The 26,895-nt window shown below is 35.0% G+C and overlaps 2 protein-coding genes across 2 annotated transcripts in view; one reads left to right on the top strand and one right to left on the bottom strand.

Annotated features, from left to right (window-relative positions):
* Positions 1-26,895, top strand: part of LOC306873764 (VPS10 domain-containing receptor SorCS3-like) — a gene marked incomplete at its 3' end in the record, with an annotated part of 216,402 nt that overhangs the window by 26,631 nt on the left and 162,876 nt on the right. The gene's annotated exons all lie outside the window — the stretch shown is intronic.
* On the bottom strand, positions 14,472-18,165 carry LOC306873424 (uncharacterized protein). The gene is made up of 5 exons (XM_079422693.1): positions 18,036-18,165; positions 16,538-17,561; positions 16,160-16,312; positions 15,662-15,754; positions 14,472-15,506 (listed from the first exon to the last, which is right to left on the bottom strand). The coding sequence occupies exons 2-5, from the start codon at positions 16,868-16,870 to the stop codon at positions 15,189-15,191; spliced, it is 897 nt and encodes a 298-aa protein (XP_079278819.1). The 5' UTR covers positions 16,871-17,561; positions 18,036-18,165; the 3' UTR covers positions 14,472-15,188.

The raw sequence follows: 26,895 nt of genomic DNA, 5'->3' as shown, positions 1-26,895 counted from the left end.
TGAGAGAAATAGGATATTCAATTAGGAAAAAGAGAATGTGGAGCAGACTTGACCTTATATGCAGCTTTAATTGACTATATAGTGAAAAGTAGTTTCAACAAGTGGTTGGTTATATCAGCTGATTTAATTATAAAACATGTTTTCTTTTCTTTGGAGTAAAAAGCGCCAGTCATTCACAATAAGACAGGACATGTATTTTAAGAAAGCAAATGTGTTGTTTGCTAACTTTAAATCTCCTGTTCTGAACATCAGACTGTTTCACTTCTGTTTGTGAACTTGAGAAGGAACATCTCGTCTACTGTCCTTCATCACAGAGTGGATGAAATGCTCGTACACCCCATTGAAGCTCTTGGCTACACTTAACTACACTCTACAAAAAAAATGGTGCTATATAGCACTAAAAGTGGTTATTTGGCTCGTAATCATAGGGGAACCACTTTTGTTGCTGTATAGCACCAAATCTTGGTGCTTCAGTGGTTCTTCACCGGTTCTTTGGCATGACTGGGGTGCTATATTGCACTGCTACCTTACAGAAACTGTTAAGCTCCTGTATGGTTCTTCAGCGGCTCTTTGGGGTGATTAATGTGCGATATAGCTGTTAAGCCACTTTAAAGGTTCTTTACGAGCCAAAGAACCACTGTTGGTGCTGTTTAGCACCATTTTTGTTGAAGAAATACAATGCAATATGGTACCTCTTATGGTTCTACATAGCACCATTTGACAAAGGTGCTGTATAGTATGGAAGCATATGTGCAGCTAAATTCAATTTGAAATGTAATATGCAAATTGTCAATGCAATATGTAAAATGGCAATGTATTTCTGTATTTAAATGTACATTTTCACATTCATATGTGCAACATTTAGTGCAAAAGTAAAATGAAAATTCAATTATATCATTTAAATTTGCCATTTTCTACACTAGTTTTAATATGCAAATAAAAACATATTTTAAAGCTTTATAAGTTACAACATTAAAATTAAAATGTATTACCCAAATTGATAAGATATGTTTAACATGTCCAAGCAAAAACTGTAGTAAAATTTTCATTTAAATGCTGTTTTTCCTAAATGCATTTAGACTTAGGGGTAGGACACTTGGGATACCGCGGAATAATTGTAGCAAAATTCAATGAGAGTTTCAAAATGCATTCTGAGCCAAAGGTGCAACAAAATGGTAGCAAAATGGTAATTTAAATGTCTTTTATTTTTCTTAAATGCATTGACACTTACATATATGACGTTTTATATTTTTGCACATATGAATGATATGAATGTGAAAATGTAAATTTAAATACAGAAATACATTGCCATTTTACATATTGCATTGCCAGTTTGCATATTACATTTCAAATTGAATTTAGCTACACATATGCTTCCATAGTATAGCACCTTTAAAGATATGGTGCTATATAGCACCAAAAGTGGTTCCCCTAAGATTACGAGCCAAGAACCACTTTTAGTGCTATACAGCACCATTTTTTTTAGAGTGTAGTTCTCAGATGCGCAGATGTCTCATCCTTCAGATACGAAGATGATGATAAATTCAATTATTTTTGTTTGGATTTTTTTGGCACTATTGCAAACCTCATCAAATATATTTTGAATATTTTATGTCTCAATCACGACTTTATGATTACAAGCATGATTCCCTCTTTTGATTCATTTAAGTGAGCAAAGAGTCTTTAGACATGTTTTCATTAAGACTAAAATGAGAATCCAAATAACTCATTTAATTCAGATTTCAGGCTTTAATTAAAATGAGACAGACATTTTGAGTTAGCAGAATTAATGTGAATACATGATATTCTGTTGCACATTTCAAAGTGCAGCTCTGTGGCAAAATTCTCTCTCTTTTTCTCTCCTGCCAGACCAGATCTAGTCCCTTAGAGAGATATGCACACATCAATTATAACGCTGCATTAAAAGTCAGTCATGCCATACGCGCTCTTTAGAGACTGACCAGTCACTCCCAAATCCTCCTCAGGCACTGATCCAATCAGAATGAGGAAGAACAGGAAAATGTTCCTTGAAATGGGTCATAGAAAGAAAGTTTTCCTTTATGAGCGAGAACAGAGCGCAGGGCGATAGGGGAGATTCTGGGAAATGTAGAATAGGATGAGGACACACAAGAGAAAAAGCTACTAGGCTGAAAAAAGAACTAGGAAGGTGAGGGGCATTAAATGAGGAAAGCAAAGCAGGAGGTCTGATTCATGTGAAGCGAGATGCGTTGACCGACAATAAATCATATTCTTTCCAGCCTGGTTTTTATAATTAATATAAATAAATATAAAATGAATGAATAAATTTAATTATAAGCAGTAAATAATTGTAAAAAAAAAAAAAAAGACAAAAAAAAAACTACAAAATTACAAAAAAAAGTACTAAAACAATTACGAAAAGAAAAAATTACTAAAACTGTGTGAATGCGAATGTATGCATGTGTATATACACACACATACTGTTATATACGCATATATATACAATTACTGAGATGCTATGTTGAGGGAACAACATCCATTGGCCACGAATTTAACGCATAAGCAGCCCAGGATTATCAGAGATGGATTCATTAATATTTTATTTTGAATTAAGAAATTATTATATTAATTACTATAGAAATATATTACATAATTAAACTATATTGACCATATATAGGCTACCGGACTGTAGACAATGGCACGCGATGTAAACAGCATTGTAAACAGCCACAATACGTATCTGAAGCAACAAAATAAAAACACAGCAATACATGGCTATTTTAACGTAACAAATATGTGTCAGGGTCACATACTGAACCCACGTTTTAGCATCACTCACTGGACATTTCACTTTGAAACTGCTGTGAAACGTGCAGTACGGAGACATAATAACGGTGTTGCAGAAATGTATTTAGAGGAATGTATTTCAAATGAGCCTGGGTTGGTTGTAACAGTGGTTGGAGAGACATATGGAGTAGTAAACTGTATGCTTTGCAAATTTTTTTTTAAAAATATATCACTATGGATGACGACTTTGCATAGCATAGTGCACAGTAGTCAAGTGAACCAACAAGAAAGTATCTTTAATCAGAAATCCTTCAAAAGCATGTGCACTTTCATTGTTAACAATGTGACTGGTTTGAATTTGAATCTTTACTTTGACTCTGTAGGTCGTATTCTCTTATCAGAAATGCTTAGCTCTGTAAAATAGTAGGTTTCTTTGCTCTGCTGCTGATAGCCCGGCATTAGCTCTGTGAACGTGATCAAGCAGATAGCTGCACTAAGATCCTCACGGCTGGGCCGTGTTAGCAAGGCTTTGATGACATGCTTATCTGTTGACTCTCGGAGGTTATTGTGGGTGATAGAAAGGCCAGGGTGTCCCTGGAGAGATGAGGAAGATGAATCTGTGAAGGCTCTCCACCTCTCTAGCTAAAGGTCCTGTGATTTTTCAGAGAGCACATAAATATCACAGCGAGTAAAGAAGCGTAAAATGGCTGTTCAAGTGTTTGCACTCATGTTCATTTCTCCATCTTAAAGATCATAGATTAGTGAAAATCTGTTTAGTGAAATCTAATATAACAATCCTTGATTACCATTCAGTTGGTGATTTGTTCCACAGACATTTTAAGAAAACATCAATGCACCTTCTAGCACTTTGAAATTCAAACATGAGACAAAAATCAAATTAAAAAGTGGAAGGCAAAGTTTAAGGATTTTTAACATTTAAAAAAATAAAAATGCCACTTATTAAGTAAATAAATACGAATGTTGTCATTAAAAAAAAGGCAGGCATAATTTGAAATGAAACCATTTGTATCACATTAAACTATAATAAAATGCATAACAGAAGCATTTTTTAACTAATGGTCTTATACTTCTTTTTTGTTTAGTTTTTTTGCCACACTGTGTATGTATTTGTTGTTTACAGAATATCAAATCACAAAATAAGAGATTCATAGGTATAGATATAAATCATTTTGAAATTTTATTTTATTTTTATTTCATTTTAAAATATTTTGAAATTTTTATTTTATTTTCCAACATTTCTAACACTTGCTTGAAAACATTCTTTAGTTTCTTAAGCATGATTTTAATGGAGGTCACAAGAACCAGTAAAACTCAACATAGTTAATGTAGTTCACAGCACTTTTCTTTTGAAGAATCTTCCCTAGAGGCATTTCTCATAACAGCAAGTTTTAAACTCATTATGAAGAGATTTTGGGAGAAATTATTTGTGCTCATAAATTGGAGTTCTTGTTAATGGAGGACTTATGCTGGGGACAACTGTAATGACTCTGTGATGCCTCTCTGGAAATAAGAGTTATTGTGTTTCAAATCCCTTTAATCAAATTCTGTTGTTTTAAACACTTAATAAAATGTTGACACATCAGATGATTCAACGAGACCAAAATGTTTCTTACATATTCCAGTGAAATATTACATTAGTATTATACTTCAGCTGTAATATGATATATCAGTTAAATTTGTTAGGCTTATTTCAATGCATTTGCGTAGGCTTGAGAAAGGGTTTCAACAACATTATTTCACAGTTGGACATCTGCACATGATTTCCCCCTCATACTTTGAAAAGCTTAATGGATGTTGTTTTGTTTGTTTTATAATGCATGAGGTTGATTCAAAAGGTTTTGAGTTTAAATAACAGTGATGCCAGCTTGCTTCATAATCTTTTACTAAAAAAGGTCTGGTCACTCTATCTATCTATCTATCTATCTATCTATCTATCTATCTATCTATCTATCTATCTATCTATCTATCTATCTATCTATCTATCTATCTATCTATCTATCTATCTGTCTGTCTGTCTGTCTGTCTGTCTGTCTGTCTGTCTGTCTGTCTGTCTGTCTATCTATCTGTCTATCTGTCTGTCTGTCTGTCTGTCTGTCTATCTGTCTATCTATCTGTCTATCTATCTGTCTATCTATCTGTCTGTCTGTCTGTCTGTCTGTCTGTCTGTCTGTCTGTCTGTCTGTCAGTCTGTCTGTCTATATATCTGTCTATATGTCTATATGTCTGTCTGTCTGTCTCTCTCTCTCTCTCTCTCTCTCTCTCTCTCTTTATAAATATGTCACATGATCCTTCAGTAATCATTTTAATATGCTGACTTGGTATGCAATAAATATTTCTTATTGTTATCAGTGTTGAAATATGTTTGTGGAAGTTGGGATACATCTTCTGGATTCTTTAATGAATAGATTTATTTTATTTATATATACATATATTATACTGAAAATGCTGTTACTTTTAATTAAATTTACAGTTTTTCTCAGTCGCTTTGGTACATTTCTCGAATCATCTTTGACATTTGCAAAACGGTAAGTGCATTTCTCAAAACAACTTGTACAAATAGCAAAACACCATGGATTACCAGCAAAAGCCTGTCTCTTGCTCAAAATACTAAGTTCATCTCTCAAAAATAAATATCTGTGTCAATGAACATCTCAGTGCCATCAGAATGACAAATCATTGTGTATGGATAAGACAGTCAAATTGCTTAGTCATGTTGTCAGTATAACAGTGTACTCTGGAGGGATGTTCTGATGTAAACTATGGCAACAGTTTGGATGACAGTTACTGTACTGAAATGCAGAAGGCTGCACTTCTTATGTATGCCATATTTGCTTTCAAAAGTACAAATTTACACATTACTGTATGTGGGATATTGATTGAAAGAGACTGTTTCAAAATGTTTGAATTATTGAGGATATGGTTGATCTCCCAATGTTTAGCTGCACCCTTCAGCCATTGTAAGGCCATGATTGACAACATTATTTCATCTGATATGCACCTCTGTCCTTGGCCTTTTCTTCCTCTTCCTCTTCCTCTGTTTTGCCTCTGTACACTTCCATGCATCCTTACTCCTCTTCTTCCTCTCGGCTGTTGTCCCTGATCGTTTTCTGGATGTTCATCCATCGTCAGAATTTGTAAATTTTGTGTTGTCCTTTGTCTATATATGCTTTCCTGTTGAAGGGTCATGATATGCACCTTTGAGCTATTTCAGAGAATTGGTTTATAATTGGTTGATCTATATTCTCTTCATTAGTGAGAGTCAAGATTCACTTGCACAATTCATGGCAAATTTACAAAAAGTCTAATAGAGATGCGTAGAAAATATGCTTGACAGTTTATGACAACTAGATCAACCATTTTGCATTTAATGACATACGATGAACTAATGACTAGACGTTTTTAGGGGTAAGACAATAGCACAGAGATCTATATAATACAACATTACATAAGCAATGGATAATGTAGGAAACAGCAGATAATTGTACATAATCATTTGCATGGATGTACCAAAGCATTTGCAACTTGTTCAAAGAAATGAGAAACTGCTTTTTTGATGTGCACAAGTGACACAACGATGTGAAGATTGAACAGGTAGTTTTGAGAATTTCAATTCTGATCTGAGAAATGTATCAAAGCGACTGAGAAAAACTGTAATACATGCTTGCTCATGAAAAATATTGATTTATGCCATCACTGTTTGTTTTCAGTGGTGAATATAACAAACAAAATATTAATTAATTAATTAAACAAAAACTTTTTGCCATGACATTCATTTGGATACCTTACAATTAATAATCATAATCTATGTAGTTATTTTTTGTCTTATGATGAATTTGATAAAACCTGTTTAACCTTAAATCTGTAGCAAAAGCTACTCTTAAGAGTATTTTTTATTTCACTTTTAGTTCACATTTGTCCATTCCAGAGAAATGAACCATTTATGCAAACCCTGTATTGAATCAGCATGAGCATAAAACATAAGATAAGAATGCATGCGGGTTTGCAGAAATAACATTTTTATGTTTTTTTTTTTTTTTCATATTAAAACTCATATTTACACAACGTTCTGAAAGCAGCACGCTCGGCACTTCGAGGGCGTGTTGGTTATGCTTAATTTATCCTTTGTTATGTTGCCCAAACAAAATGTACTCTCCGGTGGGAGGGTTCTCAGGGACAGCATGTGCCCCTCAGGGGTTGGATTCTAATGAGACCTAAATAAATATATCAGCACATCATTAATTGCACCAGAGACCCCACAGAGATGAAGCCCGCCTCTGCGGCATCATCATCCTCTCTTCTCGCTGCGCTATGATTCATTTAGCTCGAGATTCACCAGTAGGGTAGACACTGCAGGTTCTGGAAATTGTGTTTGATGATATTTTTTTTTCCCATAACAAAGGTGGCAATCAAATATTACTTTACTCCCGTGTGTGAGAGTGAGACAGGTATCAGTCAGCAAGAGATGTTGATATAATACATTTCAAGTGCGAGTATGTAATATAATTCTAGTTAATATTCCTCTCAGGAATGGAGAGAATAAATGCATACAGAATGCAGAAATGAATAAGTGTAATAATTCACCGTAATATCTGGATATGAACTATCAAGCTGTCAGATTTCATGAACTTTATTGAACACTGAAAATGAGTTGAATGCACAGGATTTCGGTGTGTATTCTCTGTCAGTACCGTTGTTAAGTATTCATTGTGCGACTTGTAAAGTGTAGGTAGGAACAACATTAGACAAAGCGTGAAGCCCCGAGTCAAGCTAATCAGCGATCTCAACGCCTAGACATTCCCTCTTTCTATTAGCGGGCAAAAGAGGCCAATTAGTATTCCTGGCTTGGCACAGGACAAGGCTGGGAACACTTGGCACTGGATCTGACCGAGTGTCTAAAGTCTTTCATTTCAGGCCCATCCTCAGTCCGACTGTGGGAAGCTATACTGAGGATCAATACACAGGCATCATCAAGCATGTTCAAATTCAGCATATATAACTTTCAACTCACGTATCCAAAGCAAAAGGTTCTTATCCACAAACTCTGATATTTAAAGATATTACTTTAGTATACTTAAACATTCAGTGTCTCTAACCCTCATGTTCTGTTTAAGATACGAGAATCCCTGAAGTGCTTTCATTGAAGAATCCTTATGAAAATTATATACAAAAACGTTTGCTTTAAACGTTCTGTGTGAGAAGTATTGCATTACTTATGTTTGGGGCCTCAGAAATTGCAGATGAAACGAATGAATTGTCATTTGCTAAGTGGAGGTGTGCAGCAAAGCCAGTGACCATTCATTCATTCATTCATGCTAAGTATATTACAAATACATTTACATTTTTATGTGCTTAATACCCTGCACTTTTGGTATACTAAATTGGTATACTTAAATGTGCTAAATTGGAACATCTAATTTTGTGCTTAATGCACTTAAATTGTGCAGAATTAATGATGAAGTCCAACTAAAGATATACTGGAGTATATTTTTTATATTTGATTGTGTTAAAGTGGAACTATTCCAGGTATACTTCAGGTACACTTTAAATATCTTGCATTTAAGACCGATATTTTTCAAAGATCGTACAATCCTTATCAATAGTGACATTACAACACATTTTAGGCTTAATATTAAGAAATGTGCATTGTGCACAAATCATATTCCAAATAAATGTAATTAGAATTTTTATAAGTCCCAAGTGATATCTCAGTAAATATGATAAATATGTATTTTAAATATATTACTTTTTACTAGGGTGATTTAACATTTTTTAAATTGCAGATAAAATATGAATAAATGCAGTTAATTTTCATTTGCTATTTAGTGTAGGTGTGCAGTAAAGCCAACAGCAAAATTATTTTGTACCGTAAATAAAAGGGGGAAAAAGTACTCGGGCATCAAATACTATTGTTTACTTTTATTTATTTTATGCTACCGTTTTTACAGCGTATTTTTACAATCCTGAATAATGATGTTGTTTCTAAAAACACTAGCGATCACAAACAAAGTCATTCTCAAAAAAACACGAGCGTCTTTCCATTTATTCAGTGCATTTTTGTCCATGTTTTATGTAAATTCTCACTAATCAAATACGTCACTTCTCATTTCACATATTCCTGTTAGCATATGCTGTGTTTTTGGAATATCACACTCCTCTGGATGCGATTTAAAGAGGAAAGTTAATTTTGTCGAGTTAAATAAAATGGTCCTTTTAAGGAAATTCAATACATGTCGAAAACGAGGGGAAAAAATGAATAGAAAAAAGTGGTGTGAGACCACCTGCAGGTTATTGGTCATTAACTCTGGCTCTCCGAAGACTGCTGGGCTGCATCGATATAGGCTAATATTGCTCACGGCTTTAACAGGACCTTATGCGCAGAGCCGGCTAGCTGTGGCGCTAATGTATTGGCTAAATTATTCTCACAGCCCACAGAAAGGAATGAGGGAGAGCTATAAAGTGAACACAAGTGAAACCCGAGCGTGTTTGAAGCTGTTGCTGAAGGGAGGCAACACAGCAGACATTATGGTGAAAGAAAACCACAATTTTTTCTATTTCAAAGCATCCACCCACATGCCGTGTTTCTCATCTAGGCTGTTTACTCTCTACCCTGGTTAGTATTGTGCAGTTCAGACCCCCTAATGGCCACATTTTCCTTTCTGTGCCAAAATACAAACGTGCCATTTTATTAATGTCAGTGGCTGTTAAAGGCCCAGAGTTGCAGGTGCACTAAAATCATGTTAGCATCACCTCAGTTATGGCTGCTAATAAAGCATGAAGCATATGTGTGAGGGGTAATCCCGTAAATGTGCGTCTGCTGGTGACTGAACCAGGCCAAAACATTGTCATAAAATTATTTAATAACTTCATTTTATAATAAGGCAAACCATTTCCATTTTAATCACCTCGTATAATTACCTCTGAGCTGAAATATAGCATTAAACCAGTTACAGTCTAAAGCAAATGCCTCTGTCATTTACCACATAGTGTGTTGACTGAGCATTTCTTATATTTATGTTATTAGGGAATGTTTGTTGCCACAGAAACTTTTACAACATAAAGGAAAAGGTCAGAACAAGCTTTTCAAAAAAAGTTGAGTAGATTTATTTCACTGGATATTACTGTGGGTTGATTAACATTTCTATCGTAAAGCAATTGTCAACTATTAAATGTTTTGTTATTTGCATGTTACCTCGCTCTCTTTCAATGTTAAAACTGATGCTTCATGCTGGAATTCAAGGTTTGCGTCTGTGAACGCTAAACCCCTCCTACTCTAATTTGATTGGCCATCTCAGTTATTTTGATATTTCAAGTTCATGTATTTAAGTCAATTTGATTATAATGATTCCTCCGTCATAAAAAAATTCGGATCAGGTTAGTTTTTCTGCGTTTCCGCATCCGTGGCATGCATTTTAATAGGAAAGGATGAGGAATACGAAAAAACGGGAAAACGCATGCGAAAATTTCGGACTGAGTGTGCAATGACCTTTATTCGTTCTAGAATTGTCTGTGGAGGATATGTGATGCTGCCTTCAAACAGAACAAGGCATCCTTATAATCAAATTTCCTACATTTTGGAATAACCTTCCCATTGGGAGCATGGCAGTGTTTTCCTAAAATGCTTCTGTTCACTAGATATATGTATCTCTCCAGACTCTATAAGGTCTAAACTAGTGAATTTTTAAGAAGGCGAGAGAATCTTGATGCTAGTCTGAGTAAGAAGTTCCTGTTGTTTCTACCACTGAGATGTAAACATTGAGAAGTTGCACAAGCTCCTCATTTGAAGATTCAAGGTGTCCAGTTGAGATTGATCGTCGAAGCCAGATGGGTTGGAAGTGTTTGATGAAGTATTGAATGTAATACATGACCAGGGGCGGCCGCAAGATTTTGATTCCATGGTAGGAGTCAGAGTTGATAACAACATCATATTTGTTTGTTTTCACAGAGGTACAAAGACAGACTTTGCAAGGTTGGGAGTTATTGATTTTCTACATACAGATTTGGCCACCTGTGTGTATGGCTGGGCCATTGGAAATCCTAAAAGATGGAAAGATTGAATTGTGAAAATGTATCCAAAAGATATAATGAAATGCTAAACCAGAGATCAGCAGTTCTGCTACATGCTGATACCTTCTACAAGACCCACAGAGCACTCCTTAGACTGTAAAATGCAACATAAATAGATCTTCCCCCAATTCCACCTCATAAAAAATACATTTGTAACTATCCTGGCTTTCTTACATCAATTTCAGTAGAAATGAATAAATTTATCTGGTAGAAAAAAGCCTTTATTTGTTCCAGACACACAGTGTGTAGGCAGTGAAATGGTTTTTGCAGGGATTGGTGTGAATGTGTGCTGCTCAGTTCTGCCTGGTGAACATCATCTTGCTCTTCATCTTCCTTGTCAGCCTCGTCTTCCTCCCAAGGCGTGTCCGAGAGGCCTTCCACTAGCCTTTGCACAGCAATATTATCCTGAATGACAGTCACAATTTACAGTTACTTGGACATGGCGAACTGCAGTCCATCAGATGATTTATTAAGGCTCCTCAATCAAAACCTCTACCCTTCCTCCACTCCTCCACAGAGTGCCAGTGGCTGTCATTCTAGCCCATCCGTGGGTCCTTTTGTGGCTGTATTGAACATATATTATATAGGGTCATGATAGGTTGGAAATTATAATTTAAAATAATCATTATTCACATGGCACAGCTGATTGGTTAGTTTTCGCATCAACCACCGAGACTGTGCTCCGCATTCAAATTCTTGACTAGTGCTTGCTGTAGCATGTTGAAGCATGCTTCAGAAACCCTCCACCTTCCCCAGCTCCACCTGTATAGTTTTGCTACAGGGTAATCTCATGTATGTTATACATGGGGGTTATTTTATACGTTACATGAGTAGCAGATCTTTTCCGTCAAGACCAAACACATTCACATTGCCATGTACATTTTTCCAGTGTTCATTTTTATTTCTATTAATGAAATTGTAATTTAGTGTAGTTATGTTAACTTTCATGGCACAGCAGACTAACAGTGAAACCGCAAATATGGGTAAATGGGGACTTATTTCCTCAACTTTATCAGGCTGTTAGCAGCAACGGCTTGTTTATAATTCATCCAGATATTGTTTTGTGTGGAGTAATATCTATAATTAAGTACAGACCCCCTTGTGTGCAGTAACATAACATATATTTCATGGGCAGACTGCCTTTCTGTGTAGTGTGCATTGTAGTTGTTGGAACTTCATGTTAAGGAAAGTAATAGCCTACTTTTTTATTTATAACTTTCAATGAGTCAGTATTTAATTCACTTTTATTGCTGTAACTCAACTAATATTTGGGGATATAAATTATGATTTTATTTTATTGAAAGATTTTTAAACTATAATGAATACAAACCTGCTGTTCAACATTCATCACGCTGTCAAATATGACTTTTATGAAAATGTAATTGATTGTTAAAGATTTTTTTTTTTAAATCCCAAAAGCAAGATACAATCACTTACATTTACTTGCATCGTTTTTCTTCTCACTTTTCCAACTAAAACAAGTGGAAAAGCCTGTTCTATAAGACAAAATACACACACACAAAAAAGTTTTAATATATTATGTTATGTTGCTTCTCAAGTACAGTAAATATATCTTTCTTCAAGTCTTTTTAAATACTTTAACTGGAAAATTAGACACAATTACTGATTAGGAAGGTGTTTTTTTTTAGCAATGCAATGCAATGCACACCTCTAAATCTGCAGATACACAACATTGTTTGACTGCACTGAGCTAATTTCTTCTGTGCAAGCAGGCAATATGTTGGTAAAGAAACATATCTCCACTGTTAAACAATTAAACTAGTGAGAATGATCTTGATTTTCAACATATGCATCTAGAACTTGAACACAGTCAGAACAGACCTTTCAGGGGGCGAGTTCATTTCTCATCTTGATTAAAAAGCTCATTACATGTACTTCATTAGTTAGTGTCCCTCTTCACTCTTGAAAATAAAGCTTCCAAAAGGGGGTTTTCGCAGCGATGCCATAGAAGAACCAAGCTTTTAGCGAACCGTCAACATCATATGTTTTTAATAATCTAAAGACACCCCCCCACACACTATTAGGAACCTTTTGCGCAATTAAAAGATTATGTGATTGTTAAAGTTTCTTCATTAAATCAAAATTAAAAATACATTTCAAAAACTACTACTGCTACTAGTTTGCACTAATTGTTTGTTCATCAGGAATGTGTACTATTATTATCAACAACCATAATTTGATATTATATAAAGTCCATCAGGTCTTGTACAGTATAAAAACCTCCAAATTACAGGGACTTAAAAAAAAATCAATGGCTAGATTACCAGGAAAATGTCACTTTGTACTGAGCCTTTCTGAACTTTATGTCCTCTAAATCTTTTGCACTTTTCAGCCCTTTTTATTAAGTGACCTGCCCCCTATTCAGGGATATTCTGGTTTTCTCTCAGACTTTAATTTCTTCACCAGTCTTGAGCAAAGTATACTAAATGTGCCCACAGCTGAACATCCGTGTCTGCTCAATTTGTGCCGAAGCTTTGATTCTGTGTTCGGAGGGCATATTCTCTGCCCACTTGTGTATATGCAACCTTATTTCCGACAATTAGTTTCTAGTGGCTGTTTTCATGAGGACAAAATATAGTAATAATGAAAGAGGGGGGGAAAAAACTCATAAGATAACGTTTCCCCTTAACTCTCTTTCTAGCCTCTCTCTTATTAAAATGTGAATCAGAGCTGCAGGATGTGCTGAAAACAGGTTTAAAGCATTCAGTAATCTCTAGAGTTTCTTTTCTTCTTCTTTGGACCTCAACTAGTGTCAGATCATAGTCGACTATTAACGTCAAAACTTTCAGAGCCTGGTCTCCCTAAAGTCCAAATGCTAGAGGAGCAGCATCAATGGTGGCATTTAAATAGGCTGAACCTAAATATTTAACCGAGCTGGAGCTTTGTTGGTTCGCATCTGACAAGACCCTTCATTAAATAACAAACTGAGAATTTGACAACGCCAAAGTAAGTCATTTAGTGTGTTACAGAGCTAGTGGTTCCATGAGACATCGTCCCTTGAAATGAAAACCTATTAGCAGTTGTATTTGTTGATTCTAAAGCAGTGTTGATAAAAGACTATTGTTAAATGTGACTTTGCTCTAAGGAAATTCTCCAGTGGGAACTGCAATGTTCACGCGTTCCAATTACAGTTTTCTTGTCACCAAAAGAAGCGCTGAAAAGATTGCACAGGAGTATTTAATCAACTTAAGTGGTTCTTTTCAAACTTTCCTCTGTCGGATCATTTATTTCTGGATTGTTTTAAGTTATCCACATACATTCGCCATTAGCAAACTTTTTTCCTCTTGCAAATCGTCACTTAAGATGCAAGCTTATACCTCAGCCCTTAAAATCTGGCACCTACACTCAAAAAAATGATACATTGGCATTACTTAACTTTTTTATGTCAACAGGTTCCACGTAACTGAGTTAAGTTGCCTTTAATAAAGAATATTTATTTCAGTGAACTTAAGTTAATTACATAAAGTTAATGTAATTTTGTTTAGTTCAATCAATGTAACATTTGTTATTTTGTATTAATCTGTTTAGTTAATTAAGTTCAATTACTCTAAAATTAATATTGTTATGTTAAAAATGAGATAGGAATAAGGTTTCAGATTCATTGTTTATTAAATAACATTTTTACAATGTTTTACAATTAACACTTTCTATTGTTTTTCCAACAATAAAATGTTTTTCAAAATCTACATGCTGTCTTAAAATACTATTATAATACTAATAAAAGTATAAAGTAAAATAAAAGCATGCAGCCTTTAAACGAAAGGATTGACAAAAATGCTTTTTATACTTGGAAAAAATTATCAGCCTTCTTTAATGGTATAAAGTACACCTTCTTGAGAAATCAGCTAAAAACACCTGTTATTCAAAGGATGATTGACATTTGAAAGCAAAATAATATTTTTTACAATGTTTTACATTTTTTCAGACAAGAACGTTTACAAAATCTAAATACTGTCTTCACTTTTCAAAAAAAAAAAATCTTTACTCATTACAAGATGTAACAAAAATAATATCACCAATAAAAAGTAAAATACAAGAATACTGTCTTTAAATTAAATGATTTTCAAAAATATACTTGGGGAAAAAATAGTCTTCTTTAGTAAACTATACCTTCTTGAAACTTGGAAAAAAAAAGCAGTAAACAACATTGCAGTTAATCAATTGAAGATTAACATCTGAAATCAAAAGTAAAGATGAAATAAATATTATTAAAGATATCACCTGGTTAGCAGTGAAAAAAAGGTGCTACAACAGCCAGTGCAACATTATGGACAAAACAGGTCCTGCCTCTTAACCCTCGTTTCAAGTTACAGTGCCTATGAAAGGAGTTTATTTTTTAAGACCTGGACTTTGTTTGACAGCTTGGTGGCATCGAGTTCCATGAAAATCTTTTGAAACATTTCAAAAGTATATCTCAGATCCTGGGGGTAAGCCAAGTTTAATGCATAGATTAGACCAACCATCATGGAACAAGCATTAGCTACATTGTCCAAGTTTTCAAGTACTTGGATGCCTTCGATGATGACACCAACATCTTCGTATGGGTCTGCAACATCTGCCCCTTCATGTTTGATGGCATAGACTCCGAGAGTGGTTTTGCTCATCAAAATTTGGGCTTCATCATGTTCAGTGTCCTAAAAAGACAAGTACAAATATTAAGTACAAAATAAAACAATTACCAATAAAAATAGGTAAAAATAGGAACTGGTTTTAGAGAAAAATATGAAAAGTTTCTTTAAAAAAAAAAAAAAAAAAAAAAAAAAAAAAAAAACAACTGTAAATAGCTTACCATGTACTCCTTCACTAGGTTTGAAGGATCTTCATTTAGGTAGACCACTAAGGCTTTCAGGATGCATTCACGCTTTTTTTCAATGGTGATGCTCTAATCAAAATGAAATGAGAATTAGTACTTTTTGCTGTACATCTTAAATATAAGTAGCACTACACAAATTATCCCACTGCTTTATTTTACGAACGTCAAGTGGTCCCAAATCAGAAGCACTGCATGGGATACACAATTATCTTGAACATCTGAGCTGTTCTAATTGTAGTTGCAAAAATAACTATTAATGTATAACAGAGGCAGAAAGTGATGCTTCAAAAGGAAAAAAATCATGATATTTGGAGCTTCAGGAATGAAAATTCACCTTTAACTTTTAATCCATAATTTTAGTATAAAAAAAGATTGAATGATGAGTTAAAAATAACAAAATATTTATATTTGGATAAAATATTAGTTTGGCCTATCATGAATTAGGAGAATTGATGATGAATTTATAGAACATACCTGTTCCAAAACTGAGAGGATGTCTGTGATCTTCTGTGCAGCTACTCCTTTCTTTTTGAAATTTTTGAGGAGCTGAGAGGAGAAATGATCAAGCTGACCCATGAATTTGGACACCAAGGGAATTGTTGTAATCCTGCTGAATTCCGCAGATACCTGGTACAATTTTCAAACAAAACAAAAGAGAGAGAGAGACAAATCAGGGCGCTGATCAACTTTTGACAGGACATCATTATACACTTCCTTTACCAGCACTCACAGATAATATACATTTACTATAAATGAACAAACCTGAATTACATCTAAAGTACTTCAAATCATAGTTTAGAATTATAATAACATCCAAGCAATTAATCAGCTGACATGACATTAAAGACATACCTCTCGCTCAGTAAAGAGTGCTGGCCATCTGTTCTTGAATTCAGCAATGAAAGGGGAGTGTTCTACCACCTCGTGCCTCCGTAGAGCAAATGTTCTGTCCATCAGCCCCTTGATAACCTGCTCGTTGTTTCTTTTAGTCACCTCCGATAGTAGTGTAATCCTTTGATTTTCAAGAGTTTCTTTTGTTTCACCCATTGGGTAATCTGGACAGTAATTTACCTCAGCTTTTCTCGGTTTCTTCACTTGGTTAGGACTTCCAATGGATCCTTTTCGCTTATGGGAATTGATGTTTAGCTCAGAGCATGATTCTGTGAGACAAAGAGAGAGAAGCATCACTCAGCAAATAATGCAAGTCCCCACACAACTCATCTACAGCTGAGCCTGGAACATGGTAGTGATTTTCCAGTTTTAACAGCAAGGAAGCAAATTTAAGCTCTACCAACTTTGGCAGGTTCTCTGAAATCTCTTCTGTATCAGTAGAAGAGGAATCGTCTTCTAACAAAGATGTTTCAGTTTCTTCATTTGAAGTAGGGTCATTAGATGTTTCACTAACCTCTTGTGTTTTCACGATTCCTTCTTTAAAATCTGTTACTGAAAACTGATAATGCTTTCGGCTCTTGTGTGATTTGAATGTACCATACACGTTTGTTTTAAATGAGCAGCCCTTAAACATACAACTAACTGTCTCATGACTGCGCAAGTGATTATTTATATGGAGAAAATAATCATTTACTGAAGGAATGTCAGTAACAGCACAAACATGACAATTTATCAGTGTAGTTTAACTAGAATTTTGAGGTAGCTGCTCACTGCCATGTGATCTGGATAAGTGGGACCGCAGTGCATTCCAGGTTTTAAAAGTGCATGGACAGTTAGAATATGCACATGGATATTTGTGTTTACGGCCATAATGTCCATGTACCAACCTGAAGTGCTTTAAAAGCTATGATCTGGAGGCCTGAGACGATCCACAATCTCTGCACAGCCACATACAGGACTCTACAGGCCTTCAAGTTTCAAAACTCTGTAAGGGAGAAAAAGAATGGGAGTCACCAAAGAATAATAACAAAATATGAACAGCTGCAAACTACTAAACTTAAGTTAAAATGTGTTATGCGAGATATTAAATAACAATGTGCCAACAACACCACCTTTTAAGATTATTAATTATTATTATTAATTATTAAAACTGACATTAGAAGGGGATAACTGCTGTACAAGCACAAAACAATTGATTAAAATGGAGTAACCATTCCTTACTAGCAATTTAATGTCATTTACATTTATTTTGGGTGATGTAATGTATATAAAAGTTCAACAAGTATAAAATTTCACATAAATGCATAAAACAAAAATGTATCTAACTATAATGTGAAAGAAAACACGAGGCATATGGCAACTTCGTGACAATACTATACACAACACAGTATTACAAGTGAGTAATGATTCAAATGTTGTCATAGTCTCAATATAAATGCATAAAAAGTGAAAATCTCACCTGTCTGTTCACATAGAGGAAAACACGTTGACGTTTTGAAGTGTAATTCTCCGTGTTTGATTCTCATAAAATGGCGCCGATCTAAATGAGCTGAAGAGTGATCGTTATGTGCTTCGTTCCTTCTTGTGGTATTTTCCAACTGCGCATGTGCAGATTTTACTCCACCTACTGACCGATATGCGGTACTGCAGAAGCAACACAACTCTGTTGCATTCATTTTAATTAACTGAGCTGTGTAAATTTGAAGAATTACTTCTTTTAATTCTCTCAACACAACTCTTTTAATTTTAATGCACAAACGAAATTGAATTAATTAAATTAAACATAATTACATTCTTTGGACCAACAAATGCCGTGTTTCATTTTTTTGAGTGTACATTGTCACAGAAAACTTTCAAAGACTCTTTTGCAGGCTGACTGCAGTCAAGAGAAACTGATGGCAAAGTCATGTTCCAACATCAGCCATCAAATAGAGGAAAAGTGAGAGACAAGTGGAGGAGCTGTTTTTGTGTTCCAGCATTTCTCACATAAGGCTTCTGATACACTCTGTCAAAAGTGTTGAGAGTTTCAGGGCTCTGCGTGCACAAATTTCCGAGTGCTGCTGGTTAATTGGCAGTTCGGATAAGGTCTACCCCACAACAGCTGGAGCTTTCAGGGGACAGAGAGGGATTTGAGCTTTTGTTTTATCTCTTTTCACCAGCCTTAGTCCTGTGGGTCATTTTGAACACTGTGATTGAGTGCGACTGATAGGCCATAATCAGTCAGCGGTGAATAAAAACTACTTTATAAAGTGGATTTTCAATTAGCGATCAGATGGACTTTTTTAAAAGTTATTAAAGAAAAAAAGAAGATATGCACGGTACTTTCCACGAGTAGGATTCAAAACTTTTCAAAAGGATTAAAAAATTAGTTTAAAATGTGCTTTAAGAAAGTTTTTGATTTTTAACTCTCTTACTAAATTTTGGGTCTAAATACATTTTAAAAACCTGGTTTGTTTATTATTGTTATTGCTTATTAATATTATTATTATCATTATACAATAAATAATAATTTTGTTTTAAAAATAAACAAATTAAATTGCATAGTTTGCCAAAATTATTTTAATATACATTAATAGATTACATTAATGATCTACTGTCAGTCCTGTGTCTTGTGTTTCTCCTCCTCTCGTGCCCATACTTGGTTAGTTTCCTGTCCCCGTTTAGGTTCATTGGGTTATTATTCCCCAGCCGTGTGTCATTAATTATCTAGTTTTCCCCAGTGTTTAGTTCTCTGCTTCCCTGCCACTGTGTCCGGTCTCTATTGTCATTCTGGGATTGTCGTCCCGTGTCTCCAGCATTTGGATAATAAAGTCAGTGTTTGAAGAAGTTCCTCGCCTCCTTGTTCCCTGCTCCTACGTGTTGTGACATCTACATATTAATCTACATAATATCATTTATTCCTGTGATGGCAAAGTTGAATTTATACATTATATTACGGAGTATGTATAATATAATGTATAAATTCAAATTTGCCATCACAAGAATAAATTACATTTTAGAATACATTAAAATAGAAACACTTTTTCAAAATTGTAGTAATAATTTAGATTTAAAGCCTTGGTGAAAAATAATTAAGCACATGTATAATTTATGTGATGTTAACTTTCTATTTATTTATTTAATTTTTTAGTTTATCTAACATAATTCTGAAACTAACAGTGCTAAAAAGTATGAGGAAGCAATTTGTGGAAAGTGCCACACACCTGTGAGCGCACAGTTGAATTTAATTTATTAATTCAATAAGAATTATTACATTTGTAAGTTCATCACCTTAGAATCTATGGATCATCTTTAAGGTTTTTACGGTCTCAAACTTTGTCTCCTGTGTAGCTTGTCTTCAAAGGCCATTCAGATCAAACTGTTTGTGGGTGGGTTGGTATTTTTAGCAACATGTCATTCCCAATTCCTTAGGCCTCAACTTCCCCAGAGGAAGATGCTTAGAAAGCCAAAATCATTGCTTACTTTAACAGGTGACGTGGATATAAATATAGGTATTAAAAACAAACGAGTTCACAACAAGCTCTCCACTGTCAGACCAGTGGATCAGTCTCAATTCTGCTGCTGCTGAAAACCTGTTAGAAATAGCTTACTGAATAATTCATCTTTAAACTAAAGTATGTGACTATCGTTTCTAGAGATCATTTGGTTGTGTCAGATATTGCATATCTGTGTGCATTAAGTACTCTTATATGTATGGATACCTGAGGGTGTATAAAGCAGCCCTAAACCTGGCTTTCAGAACAGACTCTTTTATCCCTCTCAGCTATTACATGGATCATTTACCCCAAAACACGATACCATGTGCCATGCTTCATTTTACTGACACTTGCCCTTGGAGTGAACTGACAAAAAATGTAAAACTGATCAACTCATTGCACAGGAAGCCTCAGCTGTGTCGGTTGAGTGCTGGTGGAACCTAATTTTGTTCTGATTAACCGTTGTAATGTATGTCTCAACCTAGCAGATTACTAAATCTAGTGCCTAGGCAAATTTAAAGCTACAGTAGCACATTTTTATGATGTTGTCGGGGATAGCATAACTAACTCCCATTTTATATACTGTGTGTGTGTAGTCGTGTTTTTTGGTTCCAAGTTTGAAGAGCAGACAGTCTCTCCTCTTGAATTATACAGACTTTGACCTCAGAGCTCTTATTTCAGAATTTTAAAAAAGTATCCTCCTAGGGCTAGTGTTCTTTGTGTATCTGTATATGTGAGTGTGTTTGCATGACTGACAGATTGAAGGAAGGACAACACTCTATTCATTCAGACCTGATGCTTGCAGAGGGATCGGCGGCAAAGAGCAGTAAGAGACAGCGAGAGAATGCAGTGTTATGAGCAGGACAGAAACAATGACAGAGAGAGACTGGCAGAGCTCACTACAGATTGCATTGTGCCAAACACATCTATTAAAGCAACACAAATGTTTCCATTTAATGCTTATATAGCTAATTTTCATCTGCAGTCCCTTGGTAGGTCACCATTGACAAACCTTTAAACTTTTATCTTTGATGGTAAATTCTACATTAAATTTGTATCTTTCATAAAATAGCATTTTTAATCATTGCACGCAAATCAGTATTTTAGTATGGACAAAGATTGGTGGCTTAAAAAGCACAGTCAGTGTTGACAAATCATGGCCAAACTCTTAGCACAAAAAGTGTAAAATCCAGTCTGACTTAAATGTCAGTTTATGTCCCCATCTGTTATGGCTTTTACCCAAAAACTTACTGGGGTCACTTCATACAATCTGACAAGCAACAGAAAAAAAATGCACAGTCTGCACCCAGTTTCGGTCTCGGCCTCAGATGGCACAGCCACATAGTATTCACAGACCATTTACTGACCATCTGATGCATGTTGCACACAAAACTAGAAAGAACGTGCGAAAATAGAAAACTCTCAACTGCAATACAACTTTTGGGAGTCGTAGTCCACAGCTTTGTAAATCATTGATTTACATCACAAAGGCTTAAGAAAGAACTAATCTAACTTTAATTTTGCCAGGTTCGTACCCTAGGGAAAAATACATTTACTAAAATTCATTTGAAATACATTTATTTCATGATAAGTATGCTATAAATACATGATTATGTACTTAATAAAAATACCCTAGAATTGTACTTTTTGTATATCAAACTGGCATACTTTAGGTCTAAAATTGGAACAACTCATTTTGTGGAGAAGTAGTGCTGAAGTCCAACTAACGATGAACTAAAAGATATTTGATTGTGCTAAAGTGGAACTATTGCAAGTATACTTCAGGTACACTTTAAATATCTTGCATTTAAAGACTGATATTATTTGAAGATCATACAATCCTCATTAATAGTGACATAAAAAAAACATTTTAGGCTTAATATTCATAAATGTGCATTGTGCACAAGTAGTCCTCCAAATAAAGTTTAATTATGAAATGTCTCGAATGAAATGTCAGTAAATATGTTAATAGATTTGAACTAGACTTGTATAGTTTAAATGTATTTAAATATATGTGACTTTTTTACTAGGGTGGCTTTAGATCATTGAAAGATATTCTATTTTGTTTGAGGCATATAGCATGTAAACCAGTCAGAGAGAGAGAAGGGGAAATGCAGTCAGGATATTATGTGAATCAGTTAAAAAAAAATTGTCAGGACAATAATATTTGGTTTTCAGCTTGCTAAGCATCACTTGACAGTATATGCCCTTTTCAAATCACCAGGGATTCATTTTAGCTTTTTAAAAAACCCTTTCAGCACCTTTTTATCTCCAACTGCCCACAACCACAATTGTAAAAACACAATAAACACAAATATAAATAGGGCAGATTTGAACTCAGAATGAACAAGTACTCCTAGTGCCTTTCCACACAGCTTACTACCCATGTAGAGCAATCTAACAGCACTGTGACAAATTATACTAATTGTCATGGCGCTTCAACTCAATGCATCAAGACACTTGATTAGCGGTGAGTGAACTTTATGTTCCCTTTCCGCTCGTAATAATGCGCCAATCCACTGCATGTCCCTGTGATCATTAGTGGCTAGCAGCTCATGCTAATTGAGTTTATTCAAACCGTCTACCTTATCAAACATGTATTCAATGAAAGTAAGAACACAAGGTGCTTTGACGGAACGATAGGGAAGGCTATCATTAAGAAGTTTATGTATGCATGTATATTTGCCATTTAATATTAGATTGGAGGTAGTTAAATGTCAGTGTTGCTAGTATGTATCAAGCTCATGTCAGTCTGTCTTCTTTTATGGTTAGCATTATAAATGCAAAGTCACATTCTCAATTCCATTTTGTTCTCATCATCATACGTTTTATTTGGAACTTTTATTTGCTTGTGAGTGTCAGTTGGGGTAGATAAGAGTTGTGTCAGCTGACATGGCGGTTTTCAGCGCAAGCCCAAAAACTCATTAGTTTCTACACACTTTTGAGTGATCCAAAATGCGAAAGTAATTAAAAAAGTGACTTTTAATAAAGATTTTGATTATTTTGAAGAAAAACAGCAGGGACCTCATTTATAAAGATGTGCGTATAATGATCCTAAATGTAAGTTTCTATAAATGAATTATTTTCATGTATTTTTCACAAAGTATTTAAAATACTGCTAATTTGCACATATAATTGTATTAATGCATATTTCAATTGCCTATTTGTCTCCGCAGTTTCATAAACAATGTTAAATTAATGTAATTCTAGTTTTTGAGCTGCAAAAGGTTTGTAAACATTCCCTTCATTTGTTGCACGCATAAGACCATTTTCATTTCAGTTTCTGGATTTACAAATCCTGATTTGTTTCTCACTTTTGATAAAATCAAAGGAATTTAAGATCAACGAGGCACTATAACTTTGGGTTTATGTTGTATTTTGGAAGCTTTTCCTCTTAATTTGTCTGCCAGCTATAGACCGGCAAAACTAGCACTAACCTGTATAAACCAATCAACACTAGCATAGAAATGTATGCAATTTACAATCTTACACAGGAAGGATAAAATGGCTAAACGTTTGTGGAAATATCACATGTGAAATTGGTTTTACTGATTGTTGTATGTTTTTATGCATCATCGTTCTCAGCATTATAGATACATACACAGTTTTTAAATTTTTTTAATAAAAAACCCACAATGTTCATGGCCCGTTTGTTTGTAAGCACATCAATTTCTAAAGCCATCTGTGTTTTGTTTCAGTAGAAAACTCCCTGAGCGTTCTCTAATGAGCCAGGGATAATACAAATGTTCCTGTAACATTTCCATTTTTTAAGTGGTCAGAATTTTTCCCTTTCAAAATATCCTTAGTGTTATCTAGATTTTTGTTTTTTAAGGGAAAGGGAAGTGGTGTGTGGCGACCCATACTTGGAATTTGTTCTCTGCATTTAACCCATCCAAGTGTACACACAGTAGTGAACATACACCTGGAGCAGTGGGCAGCCAATGCTGCGGCGCCCAGGGAGCAGTTGGGGGGTCGGTGCCTTGCTCAAGGGTCTCACCTCAGTCGTGGTATTGAGGGTGGAGAGAGTGTTGGTTATTCACTCCCCCCCACCTTCAATCCCTGCTCGAACCCACGACCTTCAGGTTACAAGTCCAACTCTCTATCCATTAGGCCACGACTGCCCATATTTTGCAATTGCTGTGGCTCCAATGAAACAGCTTTCACTCATTTTAAAATTACGTTTAATATAGTGTTAAAAGGATAGGTTTGTTTACATGAGGACAGTTGGTAAAAGACAAACTGAAGAAGGATGGAAAGACTTGGAAATTTAAATGGACTATTTAGATTAGTTCTACTTTACAAGTAGGTAGTTACTTTTTTGATCAATGGGAAGGAAAACATCTGGATAACATCTGTAATAATATGGATGTAAGTTATGAAGTGCTTATCGGAATTTGCAGTTGATGGTTTCAAATTATGGTCACGTACAGTGAATAGGCATACATTTTGACTGATTTGATGAAAATAGTGATAAATTATATTTATCAGTATTACAACATACAGCATGCAATGCATTCACAAATTTTGCAAAAGCCCAAAGGTGTTTTTTTTTTTTTCTAATGTGGTGTTTTTTGATTGGATTTACATTTTTTGCCGGTGTTAAATTTAATTGTGAGCCCTCACACTGACTCTTTGGAATATAACAATTATGCATCATGTAGCAAGAAAGTATTTCCATAGAAAACACTGTTTATGGACTTATTATCTATTTTGTGCAAGAAGAGCTTGAAGTGCATTTAGACATGAAAAGGCACTAGTTCTCGTAGCACCGTGTAAAGTGTTTTTTTTTTTTTTGTCGTTGTTGTTTTTTCCACCCATGTAATGGATTCATTACTGTTCTCTTCAGATCCAATCCTGAGGTGGTGTTTAGTCACTTCATTAAAATAGGATACAAATGGACGCCTCTATAATTTCTGCTTCATTTGAGTCTGAGTCTAAGAATATGCTACTCACACAACCGTAAGTGTTATACCTTACAGCAAATGCCAAATGTATTTAATAATAAGAATGAGGAAACTCACCAATGGGATGTTCAGATAGATAGGTGCCTAAAATTTGATTGGCCACCCCCAAATTTTAACCTTTGATTTAGTCAAAGGTGGGAGCATTAATAAAACCATATCTAATCTCCAGCGTTTAAATCAGAGCAGGAAGCAGTGTCGAGTATATAAACTGTCAGTGGAGTCCAAAACAGTGTTAAATACCACTGTCTTTATTATAATGCTTGACAAAACAACATTTTTAAAAATATCTTGTTTTGTGTTCCACGAGGTTTAGAACAACATGGGTGAGTAAATAATAACATAATTAGGGTTAAATATGGGGTTTTCATTTTGTTATGTGTTATATGAGTGAAGATCGGGTGTTGAAAATTGTTGCTTTTACCGAGTGGTCACTGCGGCTGTCATTAGTGGTAGAAAGCGACAACAGAAATCAGTGAGCGTGGCTCCCAGGCATGCGATCTACTCAATCAATAGCTTTTTGTTTCCCTGCTTCTGATATGCTGCTGATATCCACTGATATACAGCTGGAACTTTGGTTTATTAAGCAAACAATGACAGATGCTGGAGGATGGAACGGGTAGGGTGCTCCTCATAGGTCATCCCTATCAAAAACGTCTGGAATCACCATTAGAAATCACAACATTTTATTTTAATTTGTCATTCTAATAAGTCATGATGTGGAAAGAAGTGTCGACATTTACCAAAAAACTAAACAGTAAAATTCACAAATAATTTTTATTATTTACTAATGACTTAATTCTTTATTTTGGAGACTTGAGGTTGGTTTGGCCTCCCACCATCTGTCCCCAAATCCAGTTGCTTTACCTTTGAAGAAATGCACAGTGTAATGCTGTCACTTCCATCTGCTCTGAGCGGCAGTTTCCAGAGCTTTTCCTCCTCACATTCCTGGCATAGATTGCAGGAGACTGGTTACAGAAAGCCAGTTTGGAGCTCCAAATCCCAAGCATTGCAGTTTGCAGATGAACAGTTTTACAGATTTTCTCCCAGGAATACCAACTCAAAGACTATAGGAAAAAACGTTTGGGATTATCTTGAATGCACGGCTAGACATGAAATAGCCTCTAATTCTGCTGATCTTGTTAAGTTTCTGAAAGCATAAATGTAGCTTATGTTTTAGTGCATATAAAGATTGTTGATATGCTATGAATCAAATCAAAGCACATTAACGTTGCATCCATTTTCAAACTGAAGAGCACATTCAGATATTTTATGTGCTTTGAAAAAGATTTACTATTATTTAACTACCTATCTATTGACTACAAGGGCTTCAAAATGTATGTGCACACTTAAGTTGCATTTAAAATATGAATGTTATGACCAGGGCCGTGCAGAGACCTTTGGAGGGGCAGGTGCTCAAAGTATAAAAGGGGCATATGGAACACGGCTTTTAATAGGGCTGTCCTCCTTGCTGATATGTGTATCGAAATGGATGCTTCTGTATTGATACAGCAGCAAATGTCATGACGCAGGTTTGAAAAAGAAACACAGAACAGAAAGGCCATTTTAATTTTAAATGTTAAAGACATTTTTTCACATCTTAATTACTCTGGAATTATATTATTATTATTATTATTATTGTTGTTGTTGTTGAGTTTACAGGCTATGGTGGTGTAGAATATCAGAGACTGAATCAGACAAATTTAAGATGCATCAGAACATTGAAACCTGAGGAGCTGGAATTCAGAGAGGCCCCAAGGAAACAGGACAATGTCATAAATTAGATTCTGGCTCCACTAGTCTGAAGCAAGCAAACTAACCAACTTTTTCACAGAACAGCTTACAACCTTGAGACAAAAGAACACTTATTGATAATTCCAAT

Source organism: Barbus barbus (genome assembly GCF_936440315.1).
Source record: "Barbus barbus genome assembly, chromosome: 8".
NCBI lineage: Eukaryota > Metazoa > Chordata > Actinopteri > Cypriniformes > Cyprinidae > Barbus > Barbus barbus.
Note: the sequence above shows the minus strand (reverse complement) of the source record. Positions and strands in the feature narration are given on the sequence as shown.

Bases quoted from the DNA above. Each gene is read 5' to 3' on its own strand.
- LOC306873424 (XM_079422693.1), bottom strand. From the start codon at position 16,870: ATGCTTCTCTCTCTTTGTCTCACAGAATCATGCTCTGAGCTAAACATC. The intron at 16,313-16,537 runs GTATGTCTTTAA...AAATTGTACCAG, and splicing joins CACTCTTTACTGAGCGAGAG to GTATCTGCGGAATTCAGCAG. The intron at 15,507-15,661 runs GTAAGCTATTTA...TTGTCTTTTTAG, and splicing joins ACCTAGTGAAGGAGTACATG to GACACTGAACATGATGAAGC.